This window comes from Silene latifolia, chromosome 6 (assembly GCF_048544455.1).
Source record: "Silene latifolia isolate original U9 population chromosome 6, ASM4854445v1, whole genome shotgun sequence".
NCBI classification, from domain to species: Eukaryota; Viridiplantae; Streptophyta; class Magnoliopsida; order Caryophyllales; family Caryophyllaceae; genus Silene; species Silene latifolia.
The window spans coordinates 24360611-24383994 of record NC_133531.1 but is presented as its reverse complement, the minus strand read 5'-3'; the positions used below and the strand labels follow the sequence as shown (position 1 = coordinate 24383994).

The following is a 23384-nucleotide window of genomic DNA, read 5'->3' as shown; positions in this document are numbered from 1 at the left end:
TATGAATTGAACTTGATATGAACTGAACTTAGTAGTTCCGAAAAGGTGAATTTTTCGACATTAGTCAAGGGAAACAAGATAAGTTGGTTTTTCCGTATTTCCCTATAATTACCATCCCCAAATATGGATCATATCCAAACCACTTTGCTACCCCTTGAAAGTGATCACCATTCCGAAACCCACAAAACTCATACATATGCTTAAAATCCAACCTGTGGATATTGAGGCCATTATCTTGGACAGTCCATCGGCAATCATTGTATATATAAACTGCAACACTCACCTTTGTTGCCTGTAGATCCTCATTTCCAAAAGTCGTGATAACAGCAACAACATTCTTTGAAAAGTAAAATTCAAACGCATGTATAGACTGGCGACTCAAAGAGATATGAAACAGGCAAGGGGCATGTATAGACTGGCGACTCAAAGTCGTGCGTACAAGTGGTTGTGTATCCAAACTATATTCAAAGATGACAACATCACCAACTTAACTCTAAACAACCTTATCAGAGGGTCTTCTCAAAGCCAAGCAATAAATCAAGCAAGCAGTAACAAACTAACAATAGTCAATCAGTGAGTGTGTCTAAACTGCAAGACTCACCTTTGTAGCCTCTAGATCCTCACTTCCTACAGTCGTGATCGCAATGACTTAATCCTTTCTTCGAAAAGCAAATCCAAATGCACATCTAAATAGACAACTCCAAAGGGATAGGAAATGGGCAAGTAGCAAGGATATTCTCATTTCTCTTCAAAAAACACGCATTTCAAGATGGCATGATCGATCATGAATCAAGTAGTTCACGCAAACCGATGAATTAGGACAAGCAGAGCAGGTTTTGAATTGAACCACAAGCTACAAACAAACCTGAAGAAAATGTTTTGTATAACTGCTTTATTTTGGTTAAATAGCCGCAATGACTAGTTTGCTCTTTTTCCATTGTAAGGACAAGGCACACTCAAAAAGAATAAACTTCAAAAAACAAAAGCCCCTTGCAGACGAATTGCTCATATACAAGTTGTGAAACTTCAAACAGTCATTTGCAACTTAGATATGCAGGGAACAATCATAACTTTGTGAAACTTCCGACCATCAAAATGAGTACCCAAAACATCTCAAGTGACCAATATTTATACTCCTACTATTCAGCATGTATGCACATTAATTCAACAACAACAACAACATCGGAGCCTAAATCCCAAAATTATTTGGGGTCGGCTGACATATATGCACATTCATTCACATAAGAAAATTTCGCAGATGTACAGCAATTTATCGGACTTCATGTTAACTCTCAATAATGAGAGCGAGTTTCATATATATCACAGAGCTACAACATCTGCAGCAAATATTCTGTAATGGTTTTAACATACGCAGCTGTTTAATTGTGAAAATGGGCGAAGCATTCTATTAGAAATCAACAATCACAAAGGAAAAAGAAGCTAAGGCAAAAGTACCTATGCATACCATAATGTAAATATGTATCTGAAATACTCAAGACATACACAGCCAAGGAATGCCAAGGAAAAAGAAGCTAAGGCAAGATGCTAGAAATAACACGAATTCTAGCTTCTCAAAGAGCAAGAGGCATCATTAAAATTGATACGTTCAAGGTAGGTTAACTAACAGCCAGAAATCTCTTATTCATGGGAAGGACCTCAAATCACGGGCTCCGTATGCTTTGGACAAGACCAAGCTCTCCGAATACGTTTCCAGTTCTAAATGAGAGCTCATATATCTTTTGAACGGTTGTACTTGGCCACTAGCTATATCATAAGCCTTGTTCCCGCAAACTAAATAGCCACCACCATTCTCACAATAGTACACCTTGGTCATTCGCTCGTTTGCTTCTTTTTCTGGGGAAAGGTTAATGATCCTGGCGTTTTCAAGATTAGGAGAGCACAACTCGAATGCTTCATAACCATCCTGAGTTGATTTCCCTGAAAACCATAGAGTCCACGGCCTCTTTTGGTTGTCCAAGTCTAGCATCCATATGCTGGAAGTTACTTCAGAAATACTGAATACGGCTAGCGACCCCCGAAGATAAAACAGAAACCTCAAGGTGCCACTCTCTTCGCAAGTAAACGGCAGTTCCAAAAAGGTTAATTTTTCATGATCAAAGTCAAAGGAAGCAAGATGAGTAAATGCATGCCTTTGGTTATCAATTTTTCCAAGCCAGTGTACTGCGCCTCGAAAGAAAACAGCTGTTGATACATAGTCAAATAGCCCACGCCTATTATAACGGTTGAGAATAGGGACATTGAGGGGATCTTTTCGGACGGTCCATTGTTGATTACTGAGTGTATAAACTGCAATATACACATTTCCAGAATCTTCATACTTACTATAGTCAAATGCGAATTTAACAACTTTATAATCCTGAGTATCAGAGGCGAACCCTAACACATACCAAGTACTGTCATCGTTCAAATAGGAGCAAAGTGGGCAAGTAGGAAGTATCAAAGATTTGCGAATACAAGGGTTCCACAATCTCAATTCTTCCTGGTTATAAGTAGAACCAGATTTTTTCACTAAAAGCAACCCATTACAACTACCTATAAGACAGTACTTGTACGAATGTGTTCTAAGAATGTGATCGGTTTTGCCAAGAGTTTGAGCATCACGAACTGTCAACACACACCCTTCATTTCCAGTGCATCCCATACCCTCGAGGGCTACCAATAATTTATTAGTCGTATTATGTTGAAAATGCATGTGAACGAAATCAGGGTTATCGATAATAGAACGCCAAGATTTACATACGCACCTGAATTTTAATAGGGTTTTCGCCGGTAATTTTGAAAAAATCTGAATCCAAATTTCAGGTGGGATATACGGCAACTTTGATAATGTTGTGGGATTCTTGCTGCTCCTCATTATTTTTACCGCACTAATGTTACTCGGTAAACGTCAAAAAAATTGAGGATGGTGGTAAACTCTCAGATCTAGAGATTTTGAGGAATAGCTTGAGATGCCGAAGGTAAATGGTAATTGTGTGGTGTAAAGTGTAAACTGTGAATATAGGGGTAGGTGGTTGGTGTGACTTGGTGGTAATTGTGAGGCCACGTCCTTTTAGCTTCTCACCTCTCCAACATTAATTAATCACAACTAGTGTAGATCCCGTACAATTTGTACGGTTTTTTTTTAGAGAAAATTGTTAGACAATTCTTGTGATGGTGAAGATTATGAAATATAATATTTAACCACTAAAACTCCACATAGACGGTCTCTCGATAGCGTTATTGAGAGACCTCTCACATGATGGGGTGAGGGACCCACTAAATTTCTTTTTTACTTTTTATGTCTTCCACTAAATTAGTGGGAGACGATCTCCTATGAGACCTTTATTTTAAATGTATATGTTACGAAATATGTTAAAAAAGAGTGAAAAAAATATGATAGCCAATTTAATCTTGTATAAGAAAATAATTTGGCTAATTATTTTGTATAGAATATATTTGATGTGCTGTAAGAGTGCAAGATCATTTTGCACACATCAATATTGAAAATTGAGACCATTTCTATACATTACATATTCCTGTAGAATGGTTTATTAAATGAGGCCCAACCCATTGCAGGTGAAATTTGAGTGGGAACACCAATTCTTATTTCAGACCGGCTGATCCGTCTGAAATAATAAGACGGGTCAAACCCACCCATATTACATTAAACAAAGCGTCCGGATTTTACAAATGGGGGGACAAGTAATTAATGAGCTGCATAAAACTTGATGTGTGTAAGATTTCATGATTTGAGGTTTTAATATAATAATAGCAAAAAAGTACAACCGATTAATCTACACTTTCTACTCTAAACCTACTGCAACTCCTCATTTCTTCCTCTACAACACTCAAATTCTCCATTTTCATAGATCAAAAATCAATTTTCATCTACAATTATAACACTCAATCCCTCATTTTATTTATCTTAACACTCATCATCTTTAACCTTAATACAAAGCTTTCGTCTTTCATCCGATTTGCTGTTTAATGCACAATCCACAATAAGCACCAAATTAAATACCCAAGTTTTTCAAATTTTATTATTTATCCACAAACTTATTGGTCATAATCTTCATCATTTTTAGTAGATGTAACATATTTTCCTCATTATATAGTTCATTTAAAGCCTATAAGGTAACATGGATTCTCTTATTTTACTATTACTTTCACTATAAATGTCTTTGATTTGTAAATTTTGATGTTTTAGAATTTAGGGTTCTTATAAACTTGGATTTTTGATTGATATTTTTAGTTTTGTTTAACAAGATTTATTTTGAATTTGATCTTCATGGGGTATTCACATAAATAGACTTATAGATCTATTTTTTTTCGTTAGAAGGTTTTTTTACAATAATTTCATTAGTTTTCTTAATTTTTGTATCTTTTGTTCAAGGTAATTATCAATAATGGAGGTGGTCATTGCTGCAAATTTTTTGAGTGTTAAGAATAACATAAAATAATTAGTGGGATGAGAGAACTTTGATGATATGATTGTGATAATATATATTGTTTAATCATCATTTATATAAATGTCTGGAGTTTTCATTATATTGTGACCATTACAATTTGTGCAGGTATTGAAGTTTTGAAGTAAATAGTTGAGTTGAAGATTAACAAACAAAAGCTCTTGTTCGATCTGTATAAGACACACCCTCAAGCACATATCTTATTTCCTTCAAAGTGATTTTAAAAAACGACAATAGGCACATCTTACACCAAAATTAATCCTTCATTTATGTACTCTCATTTGCACAATTTGTAACCACATTAACAATTATTTGACCTTTTGTATAATTGGTGACATAATATGAATCTGTGGAAACATCTTTGTCATACATATAATTACTTGTTCAGATCACAATTTAATAAATTTGAAATAATCTCATATATGTTCTTATTGGCATATATTACACCAAAATGAATCTTCCCATTATGTAATCTCATTTGCACTGTTTGTAACCACATTAAAAATTATGTAATTTTTTATATAATTGGTAACATACTAGGCTTTCATGGAAACATCTTTGTCATACATACAACTATTTGTTCAGATTACAAGTTTATAAATTTAAAATGATTTCATATATGTTTTTAGTGGGCACATATTACACCAAAATAAGTCTTCGATTTATGTCTCTCATTTGTACTACTTGCAACCACATTAATAATTATTGGTCTTCTCATATAATTGGTAACATTTTATCATTTTGTGTGAACATTTTCATAGATATAACTACTATTAATTGGTTGAATATGTAAACTTACTTATACAGTATGTTACCCTTTAAGTTAAATTTGTTATGAAGTCCAAAATATGTTACCATTATGTTTAATATGTTACCAATTTTGTTCAGTATGTCAAAATTTTAGTTCACATGTTTCCATCTCATTATTTAATGTCACCTATTTCCGCATCAACAACTTCTGTTCAAAATTTTACAAAGCCAGCATATTTGATACTATTTGCATAAGTTACCACTTTACTTTAATATGTTCTCACTCTAATTCAATATTTGTCCATTAAATCGAAATATATGATGGTAAAATAATTTACAGGTTTTGAATCCAACTTAATCTCATTTTTATTTACTATCATCTTTACTACAAATCTTGCAACTCTCTTATTTTTCTATCCATAGGTTTTTCAAACAGATGACGAGTTGTGATTTGCGTTTCTTTGATGTTTTGCCCAGTCTCAAATTTTTTAACCCCTTGAACGGATGGAGTTGCACAATAATTTCTGTAAAAAAAAATTAAAATCAAAGAAACTAATAAATAACTTATCAAAAACACATAGCTTATATATTCAAAATATGACAAGGAAATGGTGACAAATTATACAAATTGGGAAACAAACTATTCACAAATTTATTCGAAAAATGTAAAATATTAACTTAGTTATGGCAAATAGGGAAATAAAATATACACAGATTCTACTTATGCTAAAATGTTAACTTATTTATGCAGTATGTTACCATTCGATTAAATCCATCTTTTATTTGCAGCAACAATGGTGACATATTGCACAAATAAGGTAACATAATATCTTGATTAATAGATACACTAATATCCATGTATTAATGAATTGTAGCAAAGGAACAAATCACACAAATATGGAAACAAAATCTTAATATACAAATATTTATGCAAATCATATATATGCAATATATGTTACTATTTGTTACTAATATTACTTTTAATACAAATCATGACAAATTATATTTAAAGGCTAACAAAGTAATTTGACTAAACCGTGTAATATGTTATCGTTGATGTTGCAAAATGTCACCATTATTACTTTGGAAACAATACAAAATAAATCAATGAATAGACATTCATATAAAAAATTGTCTCTGCAATATGTTACCATTGACATTCCAAAATGTCGCCATTATTGTTAAGGAGACAACACCTAATAAATCAATAATTAGACATTCATATAAAAATAACTTGTCTTTTGCAATATGTTACCATTTTTTTTATTTTTTATTTTGCAAAATGTTAACATTATTACACAGGAAACAATACTTAATAAATCAAAAAATTTGTTAAAACCAACAAAAAAAAAACTAGATTTTTCGAGTTTCAATCAAATGCAGAACACAAAGTTTTATAATAATCAAAATATATTTTAAAAGTTTAAACAAACAATGACCCATTAAAATGTGTAAAATAAAGATAATAAAACATACACAATATCTTTTTCTTCACATATTTTTTTCACCATCTTTGATGAATATGAAATTTTGCAATATTTTTTTGGGACAAGTATGATATGTTTTCAAAGAAATGAAGGAGAGAGAAATTATGGGAGAAATGAAAATGGAAAAGAATTGAAAGTGGGAGAAATGAAATTATGGAGGGAGAAACCAGGTAAAAAGATGGGAGGGAGAAACGAGGTGTGTCAGTAAGTTTTGAAAAATGAAAGATTTTTTTGGATTTTTACTATTCATGCATTAAATGCTCGCAGACCTACCGCCTATCCATTTCTCAGCCCATATTAGCAAATCAGTATCAAACACACCCGTCTTACAAATAAGACGGATATGTATGGTCTTAAGGAAGACTAATTGGAGTGGGAAAAACTAAGCTCGACTTATTCTTTTAGTTATAAAAAAAGGATTAAGACGTACATTATACGTCTTTGATTTATGACGAGTCAAATCCCTATATACTAAAAGATTAACACATCTCCAAATTCTCCCGCTTAAATTTCCCGCCTAAATGATATTCTACTAGACAATATTTGTTTCCTAATTAGTTAGTGTTAACTATCTATATCTACTACTATTAAACAATATTTATTTCCTAATTAAACAATATTAACTGTATAACATCATTCATTATTTAACTTTTATATAAATAAGGCTAATAAAATATCTCATTTAAATTATATATACAAATTTTCTACCCTTTTCAAAATAGAGGTAAACTGCATTAGTTTAATTAATTATTAAAGTCTCTAAATATCTGTACCTAAAATACCGTGCATTTGCACGGGTAGCTACACTAGTACATATTAAATCATTCTATATGTTGCTTAAAAAATAGTATTTGACTCATTTTAAACAAGACTTATTCTTCTTTTCTTCCCCTTGACCCCTTTCACTTTTATGAGTCAAAGTTGACCGGAAATAAAAAAAATAATTAATTAATATTAATACATAAAATTAAAATATTTATATTTATTATAAAAATATATTTCACAAAATATAATTTTCGATAAAAACAAATAGTGTATACAACTTGAAAGGCTGAAAAATACGGTCAAAATGACGCATTGAGGACAGCCCAAAAGAAAAGGGAAAGAAAAAAGAAGAATAGGAGGAAGTACCAATTAATAGGCTATACCACTGTCCACTAGTGGTTTAACACAAATTCTTATTTCAGACTGCCATATCCGTCTGAAATGATCAGACGGATTCCATTTCCTCTCATAAAAAACCCATTTAGGGTGTGAGTGGGAAAGCACATGGGGGTGTCCCACCACCCATGTGCTTCTCACTTGTGAGAGGTCTTATTGCGGTCTGAAGCAAGACGGACTGGTGGTTTAAAATCCGAGCTCTGAACTAAAGTTTTCGAGTTTTATTTTAATGAATCTGAGCTATATTGTAAAGTTTTTAAACTCACACACTTAAACATAAAAAACGATAAATTTTTAACAAACTCAAAAAAGTACACATATGCTCGGATAAATGTATAGTGATTGTATAATGCTTATTATACAATTAGAGGTATAGTGCACAAAAGATGCTAAAGATAAATAGTAAAACTGGCTAATTAAACAACAGGAAAGTTTAGGAAACAATGTTTCATACACTCAAATCCGCTCAACGGCGTAACCGTGTAATGTGTGCAAAGATTAAACACAAAAAGCAACAGACAACAAACCTGCAGAAAATGTTGCACAGCTAGTTTGATGCACATGCTTCGGAACTTTAGATGTGGTTAAAGACCCCAAACAACCTTATCAGTAGTTGGCACTAAATCAAATGGATACCATACTGCACTCTCCCTAGTTAAAACGGGTACGGATACAGCCTTGATGGATGGTATGGCCGGTATGGGTTCATACCCGCCATGGGTGGTGGGTAAGGTTATGGATGCAAATTCTCCAAACTCTCATTTTCTATTACTCCTCGCTCCAAGTTATAAAAACGCACAATCGCCCAAAAGCCAGAACAAAGCAAAAGCCCCTTGCATATGAATCACTCAGGTACAAGATGTTATACTCATAATCATCATAAACCAGCTTAAATTCGAAAACAACAATCACGAATTTCCGGAATTTCAGTGAGTTTCCTTCTAGCATGTCAAATGAGTAGCCAGAACATACCAATGGACAAAATCAGATCACTCGTACCAAGACAGATTAGACTCAGAATGCAAGCTGATTCATTCGTATAAGATAGGTTTCACAGATGTATCGCAAGTTGTCTGACTTAAAATCTCAAGAATGACATTGAGTATCATAGTTATTGCAGAGGTGCAGGCAGCAGCATATGTAATAAACAAACCCGAATACCAAATAACTTAAAAATTCATATCTGCAGAATGTTAGGCATACTAAGGCAAGGGAATACCAAGGAAAAAAACCTACAGCAGTAAGCTAGGAATTGTATGAATTCCTTCAGCAAACATCAAGAGGAAAGAGTAGCAATAGCCGTAACTGCGGTTGGTTAAATAACAGCCGGAGGTTCTTCCCAACACCATTGGTAAGAGACAAACATAGTTGTATTCTCTTACTCATGGGAAAAATCTCAAATCGCGGGCTCCATATCCTTGGGACAATACCAAGCTCTCCGAATACCTTTCCAATTGTGAAAAGGAGCACATAGATGATAGATCCTTTGAAATCCTGCACTTGGCAAGTAGCTATATTGCAAGTCTTCCTCCTACAGACAAAATAGCCGCCATCAGTCTCACAATAGAACACCTTTTCTAGATAACCATAGCACGACTTGAATACTTCATAACCATCCGGACTTGATTTCCCTGAAAACCATAGAGTCCATGAGCCCTTTTCATTGTCTAGTTCTAGCATCCAGATATTGGACATTGCCAAAGAAATACTAAAAATCGCTAGCGACCCCCCAAGAAGAAACAAAAACCTCAAGGAGCCTTTGTCCAAACTAATTGGCAGATCAAAAAAGGCGATTATTTCCTTATCGTAGTCAGAGGAACCAAGATGAGTTATTCCACTCCTTACTTTATCATTATTTCCAAGCCAGTATGCTGCCCCTCGAAAGAAAACCGCGGTTGAGAGAGAATGAAGGTCAAGCATACAAATAGTATTAGTGTTGACAGTCCATAGTTGATCGCGGAGTGTATAAATGGCAAACTGTATCTTTCTTAGAAAGATACGGGTATTTTCAAATGCAAACGCAACCACTTTATAATCCTTACTACCAGGGGCGAAACCTAACAAATACCTAGTACCGGATAAATAGTTGGGAAGGGGGCAAGTAGGAAGTAGCAACGATTTGCGAATACAAGGGTTCCACAACCTCAACTGGGAACCATGAGGACCATGTTGTAGCACTAAAAGCAATCCATTATAGCTACTTTTAATTTGGTACGGGTAGATATCAGATATCCAAAAAATACGACTGATATTTTGAAGAGTTTGAGACTCACGAAGAGTCAACAACCAATCTTCATCTCGAATGTTACCCACACCCTCAAGGGCTAGCAATAACAGATTATTCCCAGAATTGATTTCACAAAGTTTAAAATGCATGCCAATGAAATCAGGGTTATCAATTATGGAGCACCAAGATTTACATACGCACCTGAATCTTAATAGGCTCTTAGTGGGCAATGTTGCAAAAATCTGTGTCCAAACTTCGGTTGGCAGGTAGGTAAATTGTGAACTCCGCGGCATTGTTTCCACAGGGGATTGACAATTTGGGGGATTGCAGATCAAGAGTTTTTTGGGACGACTTTGAGGAGTAAGAAGATTATTTTGATATCACAGTTTCAGGAAAAAAAATACTGATAAAAGGAGTTGGCTGAAAGTTGAAACTAGACCTGTTAAACTTAAAATCATACTCCCTCCGTCCCGGTCAATTGTTGTTGTCCTTTGGTTTTGGCACAAAGACCAAGAAAAGAGCAAGGGGCCAATTACAAAATGACAAGTGGAATAAATTGAGTGTGAATGATCAAATTGCTCATGAAATTCATTCTTAAAATAGAAAGGACAACAATTCATTGAGACACCCCAATATAGAAAAGGACAACAAATGACCGGAACAGAGGGAGTATTAATAATGCGAGTAATATTTTAATCACTAGTAGCATTGCTTACATTACTTAATGTCACTCTCAGCACTTACTTTCGGTTAATGACCAGTCTTCAACTCTTCAAGTTACCGAAAACCGGCCGTTGGGTCTTTGCCAATGATGGGACCAAGCCCTTCTCCGATCTAGAGTAGCTGTCTACATGTTACCGATTACCGAAAGCCGGATTTTGGCCATTTGCTCTTTTTATGAGTGAAGTCCATAAGCCGACTCTTCGTCGGTTGTCCTTGGCGAATGAAGGTCAAGCCTCTTCCCAAAAGAAAGAATGCGTCTTCCGTTCTACAGAGAGAGGATGGAGGAATAAGTACTGTAGACACCTTGTTCAGGTTATGGCCGGAACGCTTTTCCTTTCGACCTTCTGGCACCTGCTGGGTGTTTGACTCCACAAATTTATCACAGACTCACAGTATAGCATTAATATTTTCTTGTTATGCCAATTTACAACATAGATAAAATTAATATAGCATAAATGCTATAAACAAAACGCCATCAACATAGAAACCAAAACATGATTTTCTAGCAAGGACCGACATTGATCAATCACAAAAACAGTAAAACGAAAAACATTATAGCCAAACAAGAAGACGGCAGTACCAACAGATATAAAAAATAGATCATATCAGCACACAATTAAGAAAGGTAACATTGACTTGTATAAGACCGAGAAAATCGCTGTCAACCTCAGAAACCAAAACATGATTTCCTAAAAAGGACTGAATAAGTGATCTACCATCTTGCAGTAACTGAGTCAGACTCATGACTATGGTGGACTAGGGGGGAGGATATGTATAGCCTTTTACGGTTTTACCTATGTCACCTATGTGCTGCGAGCACATCAAGGCTATTGTCGAAAAACCTCATATTGAATAAAGCAAAGCAGTAACAAACTTACAAGTTACAACAGTCTGACAGAAGTATAGAACTAACAGTAATTCAAGCTAATGGAACAGCAAGAAGAGTAGTGACTGCAAAATCCATTGTTTCACAACAGAGGGTAGTCTCAAAATCAACATAAGAGTTGGTATATTCTCTAATTCATGGTCTCATGGAAAAGGCAGCAGCTTCTCGGTTCCATCTTCTGTGAGCAATGCTTATTGTTTTGTCATGCTCAAGCACTTGGCAACTAGCAAGATTATATAGGACTTCTTCCCGCACTTAGGATAGGTACCATCAACAATTCAACACTCAACAGTATCATAATAACAATCACTTTGAAAACCCGTTTTGAGTACGACTTGAATAAATTAAATCCACAATAAGTTGAACGTCCTGAAATTCTGAAAACCTTACAGTCCACACTCCCTTTCCTGTGTACCGTTCCAGCACTCATGCTAGATCTTACACAAGAAGCACAGAAAATAGCTAGTGATTATCTAAGAAGAAACAAAAACAGTGAAGTATATGGCGGTTCCAAAAAGGTGAATTTTCCGACATTAGTCAAGGGAAACCAAATGAGTTGGTTTTTCCCTATAATTAGCATCCCCATAATATGGATCATATCCAAACCACTGTGCTACCTCTTAAAAGTGATAATGATTACGAAAAGCACAAAACTCAAACATATGCTTAAATTCCGAACTGTCGATATTGAGGCCATTATCTCTGACAGTTTCCAATAGCCGTGATCACAACAACTTAATCCTTTCTTTGAAAAGCAAATCCAAACTCACAAGGAAATTGACAACTAAGAGATGAAATGGGCAAGGGGGAAGTAGCAATGATTTTCTAATACAATACAAGGGTTCAAAATTCTCATTTCTCTTAGAAAAACACAAAAATGAAAAATGCAAGATGGCGTTATGGATCATGCTCCCTACATTTTTAAGGAAATACCACGATTCTATAATTCTACACTTCTAAGCAATGTTACTCGGACACGCCGACCAACACGTGTCGGCGTGTCTGACACGAAATTTTTGAAATTTTTGCATGCCGACACGGTCAACGGTTTGTCTTGACCGACATAATGGACACGACACGACACGTCAAAAAAGCCCTGCAATTTTTTTATAAAGAAAAATAAAATAAAAACAGTCAAATAAAAAAAAAATAACCCTATTAAAAAAGAAATAAATATAAAAAAGAAGATTGGTTAAGCACGTGAGACTAGTACCCCACCATTAAATAAAAAAAGAAATAAATATGAAACATCAGCTTGACACCCCAGTACCCCCACTATTGAATAAAAAAAGAATTTATTTGTGAGGAATAGATAAAGTAGAAGCCCAAATTCATTAAATTTTGAAACCCAACAAAATCAATCAAAGCCAAACCCTAATATTTGTAACACCAGCGCCGTCCTCTGCCATAGATGAAGAAGTTGTATCAACTTGCCAACATTGTTCATCAGAAACAAACTCATTCATAGAGAATAGTTCCATGTAAGTTGTCGAAGCCTTCACAGAGTGTCAGTGTCGTGTCCGGCATGGCTGTGTCGGACACGTGTCACGTGTCGTGTCGGCCGCCGTGTCGTGTCCGACACGCGACACGCCACTTGGCGGCCGTGTCGGAGTAACACAGCTTCTAAGAGACTAAGACCGATATTCATCTTAAAAATAATTTTTTTATTCTTTTTCGTGTTATACCAATTTAGGATGTATCTAATTTATGAGTTGCTTGTCGTACCCAAGAAAAAAAATACTTTTAGTTATACCAATTTCGTTGCATTCCGTGGACAAAAGAGTGTTACAGCAGAGCAGGTTTTAAATTCAACCACGGGTTAAAAACATACCTGAAGAATTTTTTTTGTATAGCTGGTTATTTCTTGGTTGAATAGCCACAAACCCACAATGACTAGTTTGATGCGCACGTATTGAACCTGAGACATGGGTAAACTCTAAACAACCTTATGAGCTGGCATGCTACATTGCCACCCAATATTGATGTATAATCATTTTTTCCGTATCTAATCCCGCAAAATGTCAATGAGGCGACTACTTACTACTAAGATGACAATATCACCAACAGACCAACTTAACTGTTCACATCCAAAAACAAATTGCTTACCAGAGGTTGAGTATCCAAATTATCACGACTCTCGTTTCATATTGATCTTTTTTCCTTGTAAAGAAAACGCACACTCACAATGAACAAACTCCAAAAGCCAGAACATTGCATAAGCCCCTTGCTGGCGAATCACTCATGTACAAGATGTGAAGCTTCAAAACATCATTTGCAACTTAGATTTGAAAAGAACATCTCAAGTAACAAATTCAGATCACATGTACCGATATTTATACTCTTACTACTCAGCATGTAAGCTCACTCATTCAGATAAGAAAATTTTCACAATTGTATAGCAATTTATCTGACTGTATGTTTACTCTCACGAATGACAGCAAGTTTCATATATATTGCAGAGCTGCTGCTTGCTAACAAATATTCAATATTGATTTCAACAACGGTAATTATTCAATCATGAAAAATCCAGAAATAGTTGGGAGAAAGAAATATAAAATTACCTAAGCATATCTGAAGAATTCAAAGCATTCATGGCCAACGGAATGCCAAGAAAAACAAAGCTATGGCAATATGCTAGGAATAACAAGAATTATCGCTTCACATAGAACAAGAGAAATGATAGTAACTAACATATTCAAGATTAGCTGAATAACAGCCGCAGGTTCTTCCAAAACCATTCGTAAGACAGAACAGAGTCGTACTCTCTTATTCATGGGTAATTCCTCAAATCACGTGCTTTATATCCATTGGACAACACCAAGCTCTCCGAATACTCTTCCAATTTAAAAGAGGATCTCATAGAATTATTCAACTCATGCACTTGGCAACTGACTATATTATAAGCCTTCTTCCCATAAACAAAATAGCCACCATCCTTTTCACAATAGAAAATCCTTTTTGCTACACCATCGTACCGATTGAATTCATTGAACAAATTATAACCATCACAACTTGATTCCCCGGAGAACCATAGAGTCCATGGCCCCTTTCTGTTGTCCTGTTCCAGTACCCATATACTGGAAGTTGCCTTAGAAATACTAAAAATTGCTAGCGACTCCCGAAGAAGAAACAGAAACCTCAAGGAGTCTGTTTCGTGAAGGCTAAATTGCAGTTCCGAGAAAGTGATATTTTCATTATCAAAGTCAAAGGAACCAAGATGAGTTAATAATCCACTACTTTCTTTATCATTTCGTCCAAGCCAGTATGCTTCCCCTTGAAAGTAAACTGCAGTTGAAAGCCAAAAAAATAGCCCGTACCAATTATAAGTGGGCAAAAAACTGACATTGACGGGATCAATTTTGTTGGTCCATCGTTGATTACTGAGTGTATAAACTGAAACATACATCTTCCCATACCTTTCCTCCGGCCTATAACCAAATGTGAAAGCAATCACTTTATAATCCTGAGTATCAAGGGCAAACCCAAACAAAGAGCCATGGTCGAACCAAGTCTCTAGATGTGGGCATACCAGGCGAGCGGGAATTACCAATGATTTGCGAATACAAGGGTTCCATAATCTCAATTGTTTGTACATAGGATCACCACACTGTTTAACTAAAAGCAACCCATTGCAGCTACCTATTATATAGTACTTGTACGAATCACATTTGCTAAATACGCGATCGGTTTCTTCAAGAGTTTCAGCATCACGAATTGTCAACAAACACCCTTCCTTTTGACGGTATCCCAAATGCGCCTCGAGGGCTACCAATAATTTATTATTATTCCTAGAATTGGGGAATTGGGAAGTTCGAAAATGAATGCGAATGAAATCGGGGTTATCAATAATAGAGCACCAAGATTTACATACGCACCTGAATCGTAATAGGGTTTTGGCCGGCAATGATAACAAAATCTGAGTCCAAACTTCGGGTGGTAAGTACTTGGATTCTGAATGTTTGTTACTGTTTGAAGAAGAAGATGATGATTTCTCCTTCTTTCTTCTGCTCTTCATTGGAAGGAGGGTTTGTGAGGACTGAGGAATTGAAGAGTCCCCCAAATTACAACACAATTTAGAGATGGCAATTTGGGTTAATCGAGTCTGGTTTGTGCCGTGTTAATTCGGGCCGGGTCATTTTCAGCTTATCTTTTTTTTTTTTTTTTTTTTTTTTAGGTAAGAAAACTAGATTGATCCTCTAGGGTATGACCAACCTATTTCATCCTTTCGAATGAGGGAGGTAAGTTGAAGCCACCGGCTATCAAACCACCTCGAAAGAGTTGGACATGAATGTCCAATAGAAGCCATGAAGTTAAGAACCTTGTTGGGCATTTAAAGCGATGTTTAATTATCACTTCGTGAAAAAATGAAGGTCTAATTTCACATCCTTGATAATACTAGAAATTTCCCACGGAATTTGCCAAGTACCTCGAATCGAGTTAATAACACATAAGTTATCACCCTCCACAATTAACTTTGAGATTCCTAAGTCTTGCATTCTAAAAATACCTTCTTTTAAAGCAAATGCTTCCGCAACAAGGATACTATTGGATCCGCACATTTTTGCTCCCAACAAAACGACTTTACCATTGTGATCTCTTATAGAATATCCTAAAGCAGCTTTATTACCTTCTATTCTCGATCCGTCAAAATTTAGCTTTAGGAAACCGTTTGTAGGCCGTTTTTCCCACCAAATCTCTTCCTTACTAGAATTGTTTCTAGCTGACTCTTCTACCTCGGGATTGTTGAGATCCTTAAATCTAGTCACATTCCATGTCTTAGTGCTATTATTACATAAAGTAAATAAAGTAATAAGTTTGCTGATACTTAAATTAACATTATTAAAGATAATATCATTTCTATGGAACCATGCATACCACCAAATAAAAATAATCTTTATAAAGTCATCTTTTGGAATTAAATCCTTGAGATAATTAAGTTTCGTTAGAAAACTTTGACTTGTAATAGTGCTATAATTTGACAAAAACTCGTTGAAACTAATTAATAATGTTCAGGACTTGGATGACAGACCCAATCAAGGGACATTCGTAAAAGAAATGATCTTTGTTTTCAATAGGATTGTTGCACAGAACACAATGAGGTGGGACATCAATATGACTCTTGAGAAGTCTACTTTTTGTTGGAAGGCCGTCAACACAGGCTTTCCAAAGAAAAAAATTTCAATTTAGGAGGAATATTTAATTTCCAAATCCACTGAAATTCACATTTGTCAAGAACTTGATCGAACAAACCTTGCGCTAACCAAGTTGCTGTTTTGGTAGAGAAATTTCCATCTACGGACAACCCCCAAATGAGGGTGTCTGGAATATCATTATGTGGCACTGGAATGTTAGTAATTTGATTAACAATATCGTTATTCACTAAACTGGATAATTTACAAATATCCCATTGTTTGTCAGAGGTTATGAAATCTTTAACCAAAAGATTAAGATCACGGTTATTATCATCATCAACCATACTGCTTGTAAGGGGTGTGAAAAAACTCAATTATCAGACCAAAACTTAATGTTGCTACCATTACCTGTTGGGGTTGGTGTCCTTAACAGTTAGTGCAAGAACTTATTATAAATCTCTAAAAGGATCAAAGGGCATACTTTTGGTATTATTATCAGTTGATCCACGTTTATCAATAACGGTTGGCTTGCTAGATAAGTTTGACGTTATTGTCATACAGATGGCGGTGATCAACTGGTCCCTAAAAGTCACACCTATAGGATACGTTTGAGAGATGTGACGGTATGAAAATACAGTCATGTAGATGCCAAAATTGACTAACAAATTAGTCCGAGTTATTTGACTAATAATAAGTCAAAATTGTGATGTTGAGATATTTTATTTAATACGGATTAAATAATAATGGCTAAGGCGAATTAAGCAGTTAATTCGTAAAATTGAATATAAACGTTTTATATTTAATTAAATGTATATTGAATATAATTATACGATATTGTCTTTGTCGGACATGTATTAATAATTCAACTAACCCGTCTTATTAGTTGATGCTTTAATAACCGATAACCGATGACGATTTATAATCAAACCGTGTCATATACATTTAGCGCATTTCGGGTCGTACCACGAGTTTAAGTGAAGAGGAAATTAAAAAGCCCACGAGCTCTCCTCTCACTCGGTTTGGCCGAGCCCTTCATAGACAAAAGGAGAGCTTCTCCTCTTGTCTAACCTAATTTGTCATTTGCTAAACAAAAATTAGGGTTTTGGGAATTGTGCCTCTCAGAATTCGGATCACTCATCCAACAAAACTCACAATAACAATCCCCTCAATATTGCAAGGCAATTAGGGGATTCACTCTAGCACAAGGGCATTTCTCGGACCATCTTGGGTGCATCGTTTAGGAGGAGATCTACCTTGATCTCTCATTGCCATTTTGCACTAGGACCGAAGGTTATTTCTAATCTTTATCGTTTCCTTGTTATTTTCGTTTTATGACTATAAATTACATATGAAATTTGCGTTATAATCCTACAATTAAAGGGTATTATACGGATATTACCCCACAAGTGGTATCAGAGCGAGGCCACGTAAATTTTTCTATGTGATTTTCATTAAACGATTTTGAATCGATGAATTTTGTTTAAAAAAAATTGGTGCGGCTGAATTTTTTTTCTATTCGGCACATTTTTTTTTTTTGCCCTCGGCAATTTCTTAATTGCTGCGTTTTTTTTTTCCTTGGGAACCGTGTCCATGTACACGGTTGTGGTTGTGATTTTGTCTTGTTTTCGGTTTTGATTTGATCTTTGCATATTATTTGTAATCGATATTCATTATAGTATGTAAAGATCTATCAATTGCAAAACGATAAACCGTGTGGCTGTTTTTGTCTCGGCTGTTTTTGTTTTACACGGACTGTTTCTTTTTTCATTGGGAACCGTGTCAAGCTTACTCGGTTGTTTTGTCGATTTTTGGTTATGTTTACGATTTGTTCTTTGCGATTGTTGTTTTAAACGATAATTACAACAATATGTGAAGATCATGTCAATTGTATTTTGAATTCTATACGGATTAGATTAAAATTGCAATTGAGTTTTGTCAAATCGTTTCGGCATTGTTTGTTGTTGCTCACGGTTTGAGCAATATTTTTTTTTGTTCCTTTTGTTGCTCACGGTTCAGCAACATCTAAAAAAAAAAAAAAAAAATTTTTTTTTTTTTTTCACGGGTACTGTTCACGTACAGCAGTACAGAAGAAAAAAAAAAAAAAAAAAATTTCTGTTTTTTTATTCTCGGCCCTTTTAATGCATAAAACGTTTTTATGCTCTCGCTTGTTAGTGAAACGGTTCACCCACGTAAAATAAAGTTACTTTAAAACGATTTATTGTAACGGATTATCTCGGATTAAAATTAACTTGACTAAAGCGGTTTTGTCATGTAATTTTAATTATCTTTGGTGGTTTGGATAAATATTTAACATAATTACGGAATTATGTCACGAATAAATTTAATTTTTAGTTGATGCATTTTTATTTATCGTTCTTGTTTAATTTGAATGCTTTTAATTACGTATTTATTTAATTTTGCAAACGGTTGTAACTTAGTGTGGTCTTAGTAGAACGTGTTACCGAAATGATGGAACACGGTCTTGGTTGTATTTTGAGATCTCGTATCTCCATTTTTATTTCTTTTAATTACAGTTTTTATTTAGAATGTAAATAGGTTTATATTTGTAAAATTTAAATTGTAATTTTTGAGAAGACCAAAGATGGAGACCGGATGCTCACTCCCGCTATATGGATCAAGATGGAACATCAAGACAAGCTTCTCGGGTCCAACGGTGGATTCCAAAGTTGTTTTATGTTTTATTTTACTAGGATAGGCCACACTAGGAATTTTTTTTTTATTTACGTATTGCATTCATTTATTCTTTTTATCGTAACGATAGTATGCATCATATTCCGCCTAAAAACCAAACCACCTAATTATTGCATGAAAACTGACACATATAGAGGTCACGAGTTAGTTTTCATTGACATTCTCATGTCACACGGTTTTTAAGCCATCATCCAAATTAATTCATTCACGCAGACGCTAGTTATTCGTTCACTTAATATGAATTATAATTTAGTTGATGGGATCTTCCTCGTATAAACAAAAATTGAGAACGGTCTTTATAGGTCAAACTCCAATGAGTCCCTTCTTCGTCGGTAGGCATAATATGACCCCTTCTACGTCGGGTAAGTTGGAACCGATTGACCTATTTTATCTCAACACTATGGTCACTCGTACGATCCTGTGACTATGGTGGACTATAGATAGGATTTACGGAAATCTATCGACCAAGAGTTCTTCCGGAAGAATTAGCTAAACAGTTGGCTTATCAATTTACAGAAATTGAGTCTTGGGATCACTTGTGTCATTCTTGAGGGAGATCAATTATGCAAGTGCATTGAGTCTACATGTTAAAATGAATTTTAAATAGACTTAAATCACCTCGATGAGTTGCTTATTTCGTTTTGTTTTTCTTTCTTTTTCAGTGTAGATCACGAACTTTTAAACAAAATAACAAATGGCTGGTTCTACGATAACCCAATGCCAAGTGCCACATTGGACCGTGAGTCCTGGCCGGATCTTCATGAATCGGATGAATCGGTCTACTCGGCCCGAAGAATGATGGATCCAACCGGAGACCGGGAGGCGGCATTACGGAATCTTTGCCGCCGCTGCGATGGGAAGCTCAAATATCTATTAGAGCCCCTCCCGCAAACCCAGTCCCACGGCTAGAGTCTCTTTGAAATCACCAAGTTTAATGATTTCTGTATGGAAGCGGGTGCGATTAAAAACGTACTCATTTTTGCAATGGAACCCAATTTGCAGAAACGCTTCATAGCCCATGGTGCAAACAAGATTTTCACCACGCTCACTAAGGAATTCTCGAAAGCACCGAGAATCGTGACCTATGAGCATACCACTCGCTTCTTTGATGCGAGACTCCGAAAAGGCCAACCGGTTAGCCCACACATTCTCGGCATGATTGAGAATGTCGAGAAGCTGGAGACCTTTGATTGTAACATCAGCGAGAACATTGTTATCGACCGTATGCTTCATTCACTCCACGATGGTTTTTCGCAATTTAGAGCGAATTACTATATGAATGATTTGAAGAAAACCCCACATGAACTGCACTCCCTTCTCGTACAGACCGAGAAGGACATGAAGTTCAGTGGGAGCTTGAAACAGGATGTTCTCGTTGTGTCAAACAAAGGGAAAGGTAAGGGCAAAGCTCGAGGCAAACCTAGCGATGAGGCAAACCGTTCAAGAAGTCGAGGTTCGGGTAAGAGTGGGCCTGGTGAGTCGAGCACCTCATCAGGCGCGACAAAGAGCAAGAATGAAAACATGGAATGCCATCATTGCCACAAGACTGGGCATTGGAGGCGTACATGTCCTGTTTATCATGAGGACTTAAAGGCAGGTCGTGTTAAACCTGTTGGTATGTCTTCTCTCTCTTCTACTTTTATTCATATGATTGAGATTAACCACGCAAGTTACGGAACTTGGGTACTTGATCCTGGTTGTGGTTCTCATCTGTGTAATCATGTGCGGGGGCTCCGAAACATCGAACCCCTCGTAAAGGGTGAGGTGGAACTGCGTGTTGGGAATGGAGCAAGAGTGGCTGCCATCTCAAAGGGAGATATGTGATCCGACTTCCTAGCGGATTTGAGTTGTCATTATATGACTGCTATTATGTACCTAGTCTTTCGAAAAACATTATTTCGGTTTACGCACTTGATAAACTTGGTTTTTCATTTGTAATAGAAAATAATACTTGCATTTTCTCATTACACGATATGATTTACTGCAAAGCGAGTCTCCATGAACGGAATTTATGTTTTAGATCAGACCACGAAAATATTACACGTAATGAATAAAAAGTTAAAGGTTGGTGACAAAGATCAAACGTATCTATGGCAACGCTGTAGTATGGGACATATTAATGAGAAACGCGTAAAGCGACTAATAAAAAATGGAGCTATCTCGGCCTTTGATTTTCAATCATTTGGCACGTGTGAATCATGTCTCATCGGTAAGATGACTCGGATTTCCTTCAAAGGTGTTGGAATGCGCTTGCGACCTATTAGGGCTCATATACACGGATGTATGTGGTCCTATGTCAATCACCGCACGAGAAGGCTATAGGTATTTCATCACTTTCACGGATGATTTAAGTAGATATGGCTATGTCTACTTAATGAAACATAAAAGTGAATCCTTTGAGAAATTCAAAGAATACCGAGAATAGGTCTGAGAACCTATTGGGTAGAAAGATTAAAACACTACGTTCAGATCGTGGTGGCGAGTATCTTTCTCACGAATTTGATCAACACCTAAAGGACTGTGGGATTGCCTTACAGTTAACTCCACCTGGAACACCTCAATTGAATGGTGTGTCCGAACGGAGAAATCGAACACTACTTGATATGGTTCGATCCATGATGAGTCACACGGTTTTACCTGATTCATTATGGGGTTATGCTCTTTTGTCAGCCGCTCTAATACTTAACCGAAGTCCGTCTAAAGCTGTTGACAAGACTCCATATGAACTATGGAAGGGAACGATCCCTAACTTGTCCTTTATACGGGTTTGGGGCTGCGAGGCTTATGTCAAGTGGAGACACGAGGATAAGCTCGGCCCGCGATCGGTCAAGACATACTTTATAGGTTATCCTAAAGGAACGCTTGGTCATTACTTTTATTCGCCAACCGAACAACGTGTTTTTGTTGCGGCTAGTGCGACATTCTTAGAGAAGGAATTTCTCGAGAATGCAAAGAGTGATAGAACCTTCGAACTGTCGGAGATTCCAGAACCAAGCACCGAGCAACTATTGGAGGAACCTATTCCTTCAATCCCTATTTGCTGCGTTAACATTCTGAGGAACCTAGGAGGTCGGGAAGAGTCTCTATTCCTCCGGATAGATACATTGGTCTGGTCGAGGAACATGACATAGATGACATTCTACTCTTAACGAGTAGTGAACCCACAACCTATAAAGGTGCCATGACCAGTTCTGATTCAAAGCTATGGCTTGAGGCCATGCAATCCGAGATGGACTCCATGTATGAGAACAACGTGTGGGATCTTGTTGACTTACCTGCTAAGGTTCGTCCCCTTCAATGCAAATGGCTTTACAAGATAAAGCATTCTGTGGAAGGTCAACAAGATATCTACAAAGCACGACTAGTTGCTAAAGGTTTCACCCAGGTGCCAGGTTTGCACTACGATGAGATTTTTGCACCCGTAGTCATGCTGCGTTCCATTCGGATTATCTTAGCAATTGCCGCTTTTCATGACTATGAAATTTGGCAAATGGACGTGAAAACCGCCTTCTTAAACGGTTTTTTGGAGGAAGAGTTGTACATGGTACAACCCGAAGGTTTCATCGATCCAGTACATCCTAAGAAAGTGTGCAAGCTTAAGCGTTCCATTTATGGACTTAAGCAAGAATCAAGGAGTTGGAATCATCGCCTCGACCAAGTGATAAAAGAAAATGGATTTACTCGATCGGTCGAGGAACCATGTCTATATATCAAGTCGAGTGGGAGCAAGATTGTCTTCCTAATATTGTATGTTGACGACATACTCCTGATTGGGAATGACATACCTCTCTTATCTTCGGTGAAAGTATGGTTGAAGAACCATTTCCAGATGAAAGACCT

General features: G+C 36.1%; 3 protein-coding genes across 5 annotated transcripts; all 3 read right to left on the bottom strand.

Annotated features, from left to right (window-relative positions):
• Positions 1-1642: 1642 nt before the first annotated feature.
• Positions 1643-2875, bottom strand: LOC141587827 (putative F-box protein At3g23260). Its single transcript, XM_074409294.1, has one exon. The coding sequence runs from the start codon at positions 2873-2875 to the stop codon at positions 1643-1645; it is 1233 nt and encodes a 410-aa protein (XP_074265395.1).
• Positions 2876-8938: 6063 nt separating this feature from the next.
• Positions 8939-15813, bottom strand: LOC141586547 (putative F-box protein At1g32420). 3 transcript variants are annotated; one of them, XM_074407815.1, is made up of 3 exons: positions 13807-15813; positions 10293-12077; positions 8939-9495 (listed from the first exon to the last, which is right to left on the bottom strand). In XM_074407815.1, the coding sequence occupies exon 1, from the start codon at positions 15713-15715 to the stop codon at positions 14471-14473; it is 1245 nt and encodes a 414-aa protein (XP_074263916.1). In that variant the 5' UTR covers positions 15716-15813; the 3' UTR covers positions 8939-9495; positions 10293-12077; positions 13807-14470. The 3 variants fall into 3 exon arrangements, with proteins under 3 accessions (XP_074263916.1, XP_074263915.1, XP_074263914.1); XM_074407814.1 differs by having other exon boundaries at positions 8939-9395; XM_074407813.1 differs by having other exon boundaries at positions 8939-9395; positions 10293-15813.
• Positions 9131-10384, bottom strand: LOC141587826 (F-box/kelch-repeat protein At3g23880-like). Its single transcript, XM_074409293.1, has one exon. The coding sequence runs from the start codon at positions 10382-10384 to the stop codon at positions 9131-9133; it is 1254 nt and encodes a 417-aa protein (XP_074265394.1).
• Positions 15814-23384: the final 7571 nt, after the last annotated feature.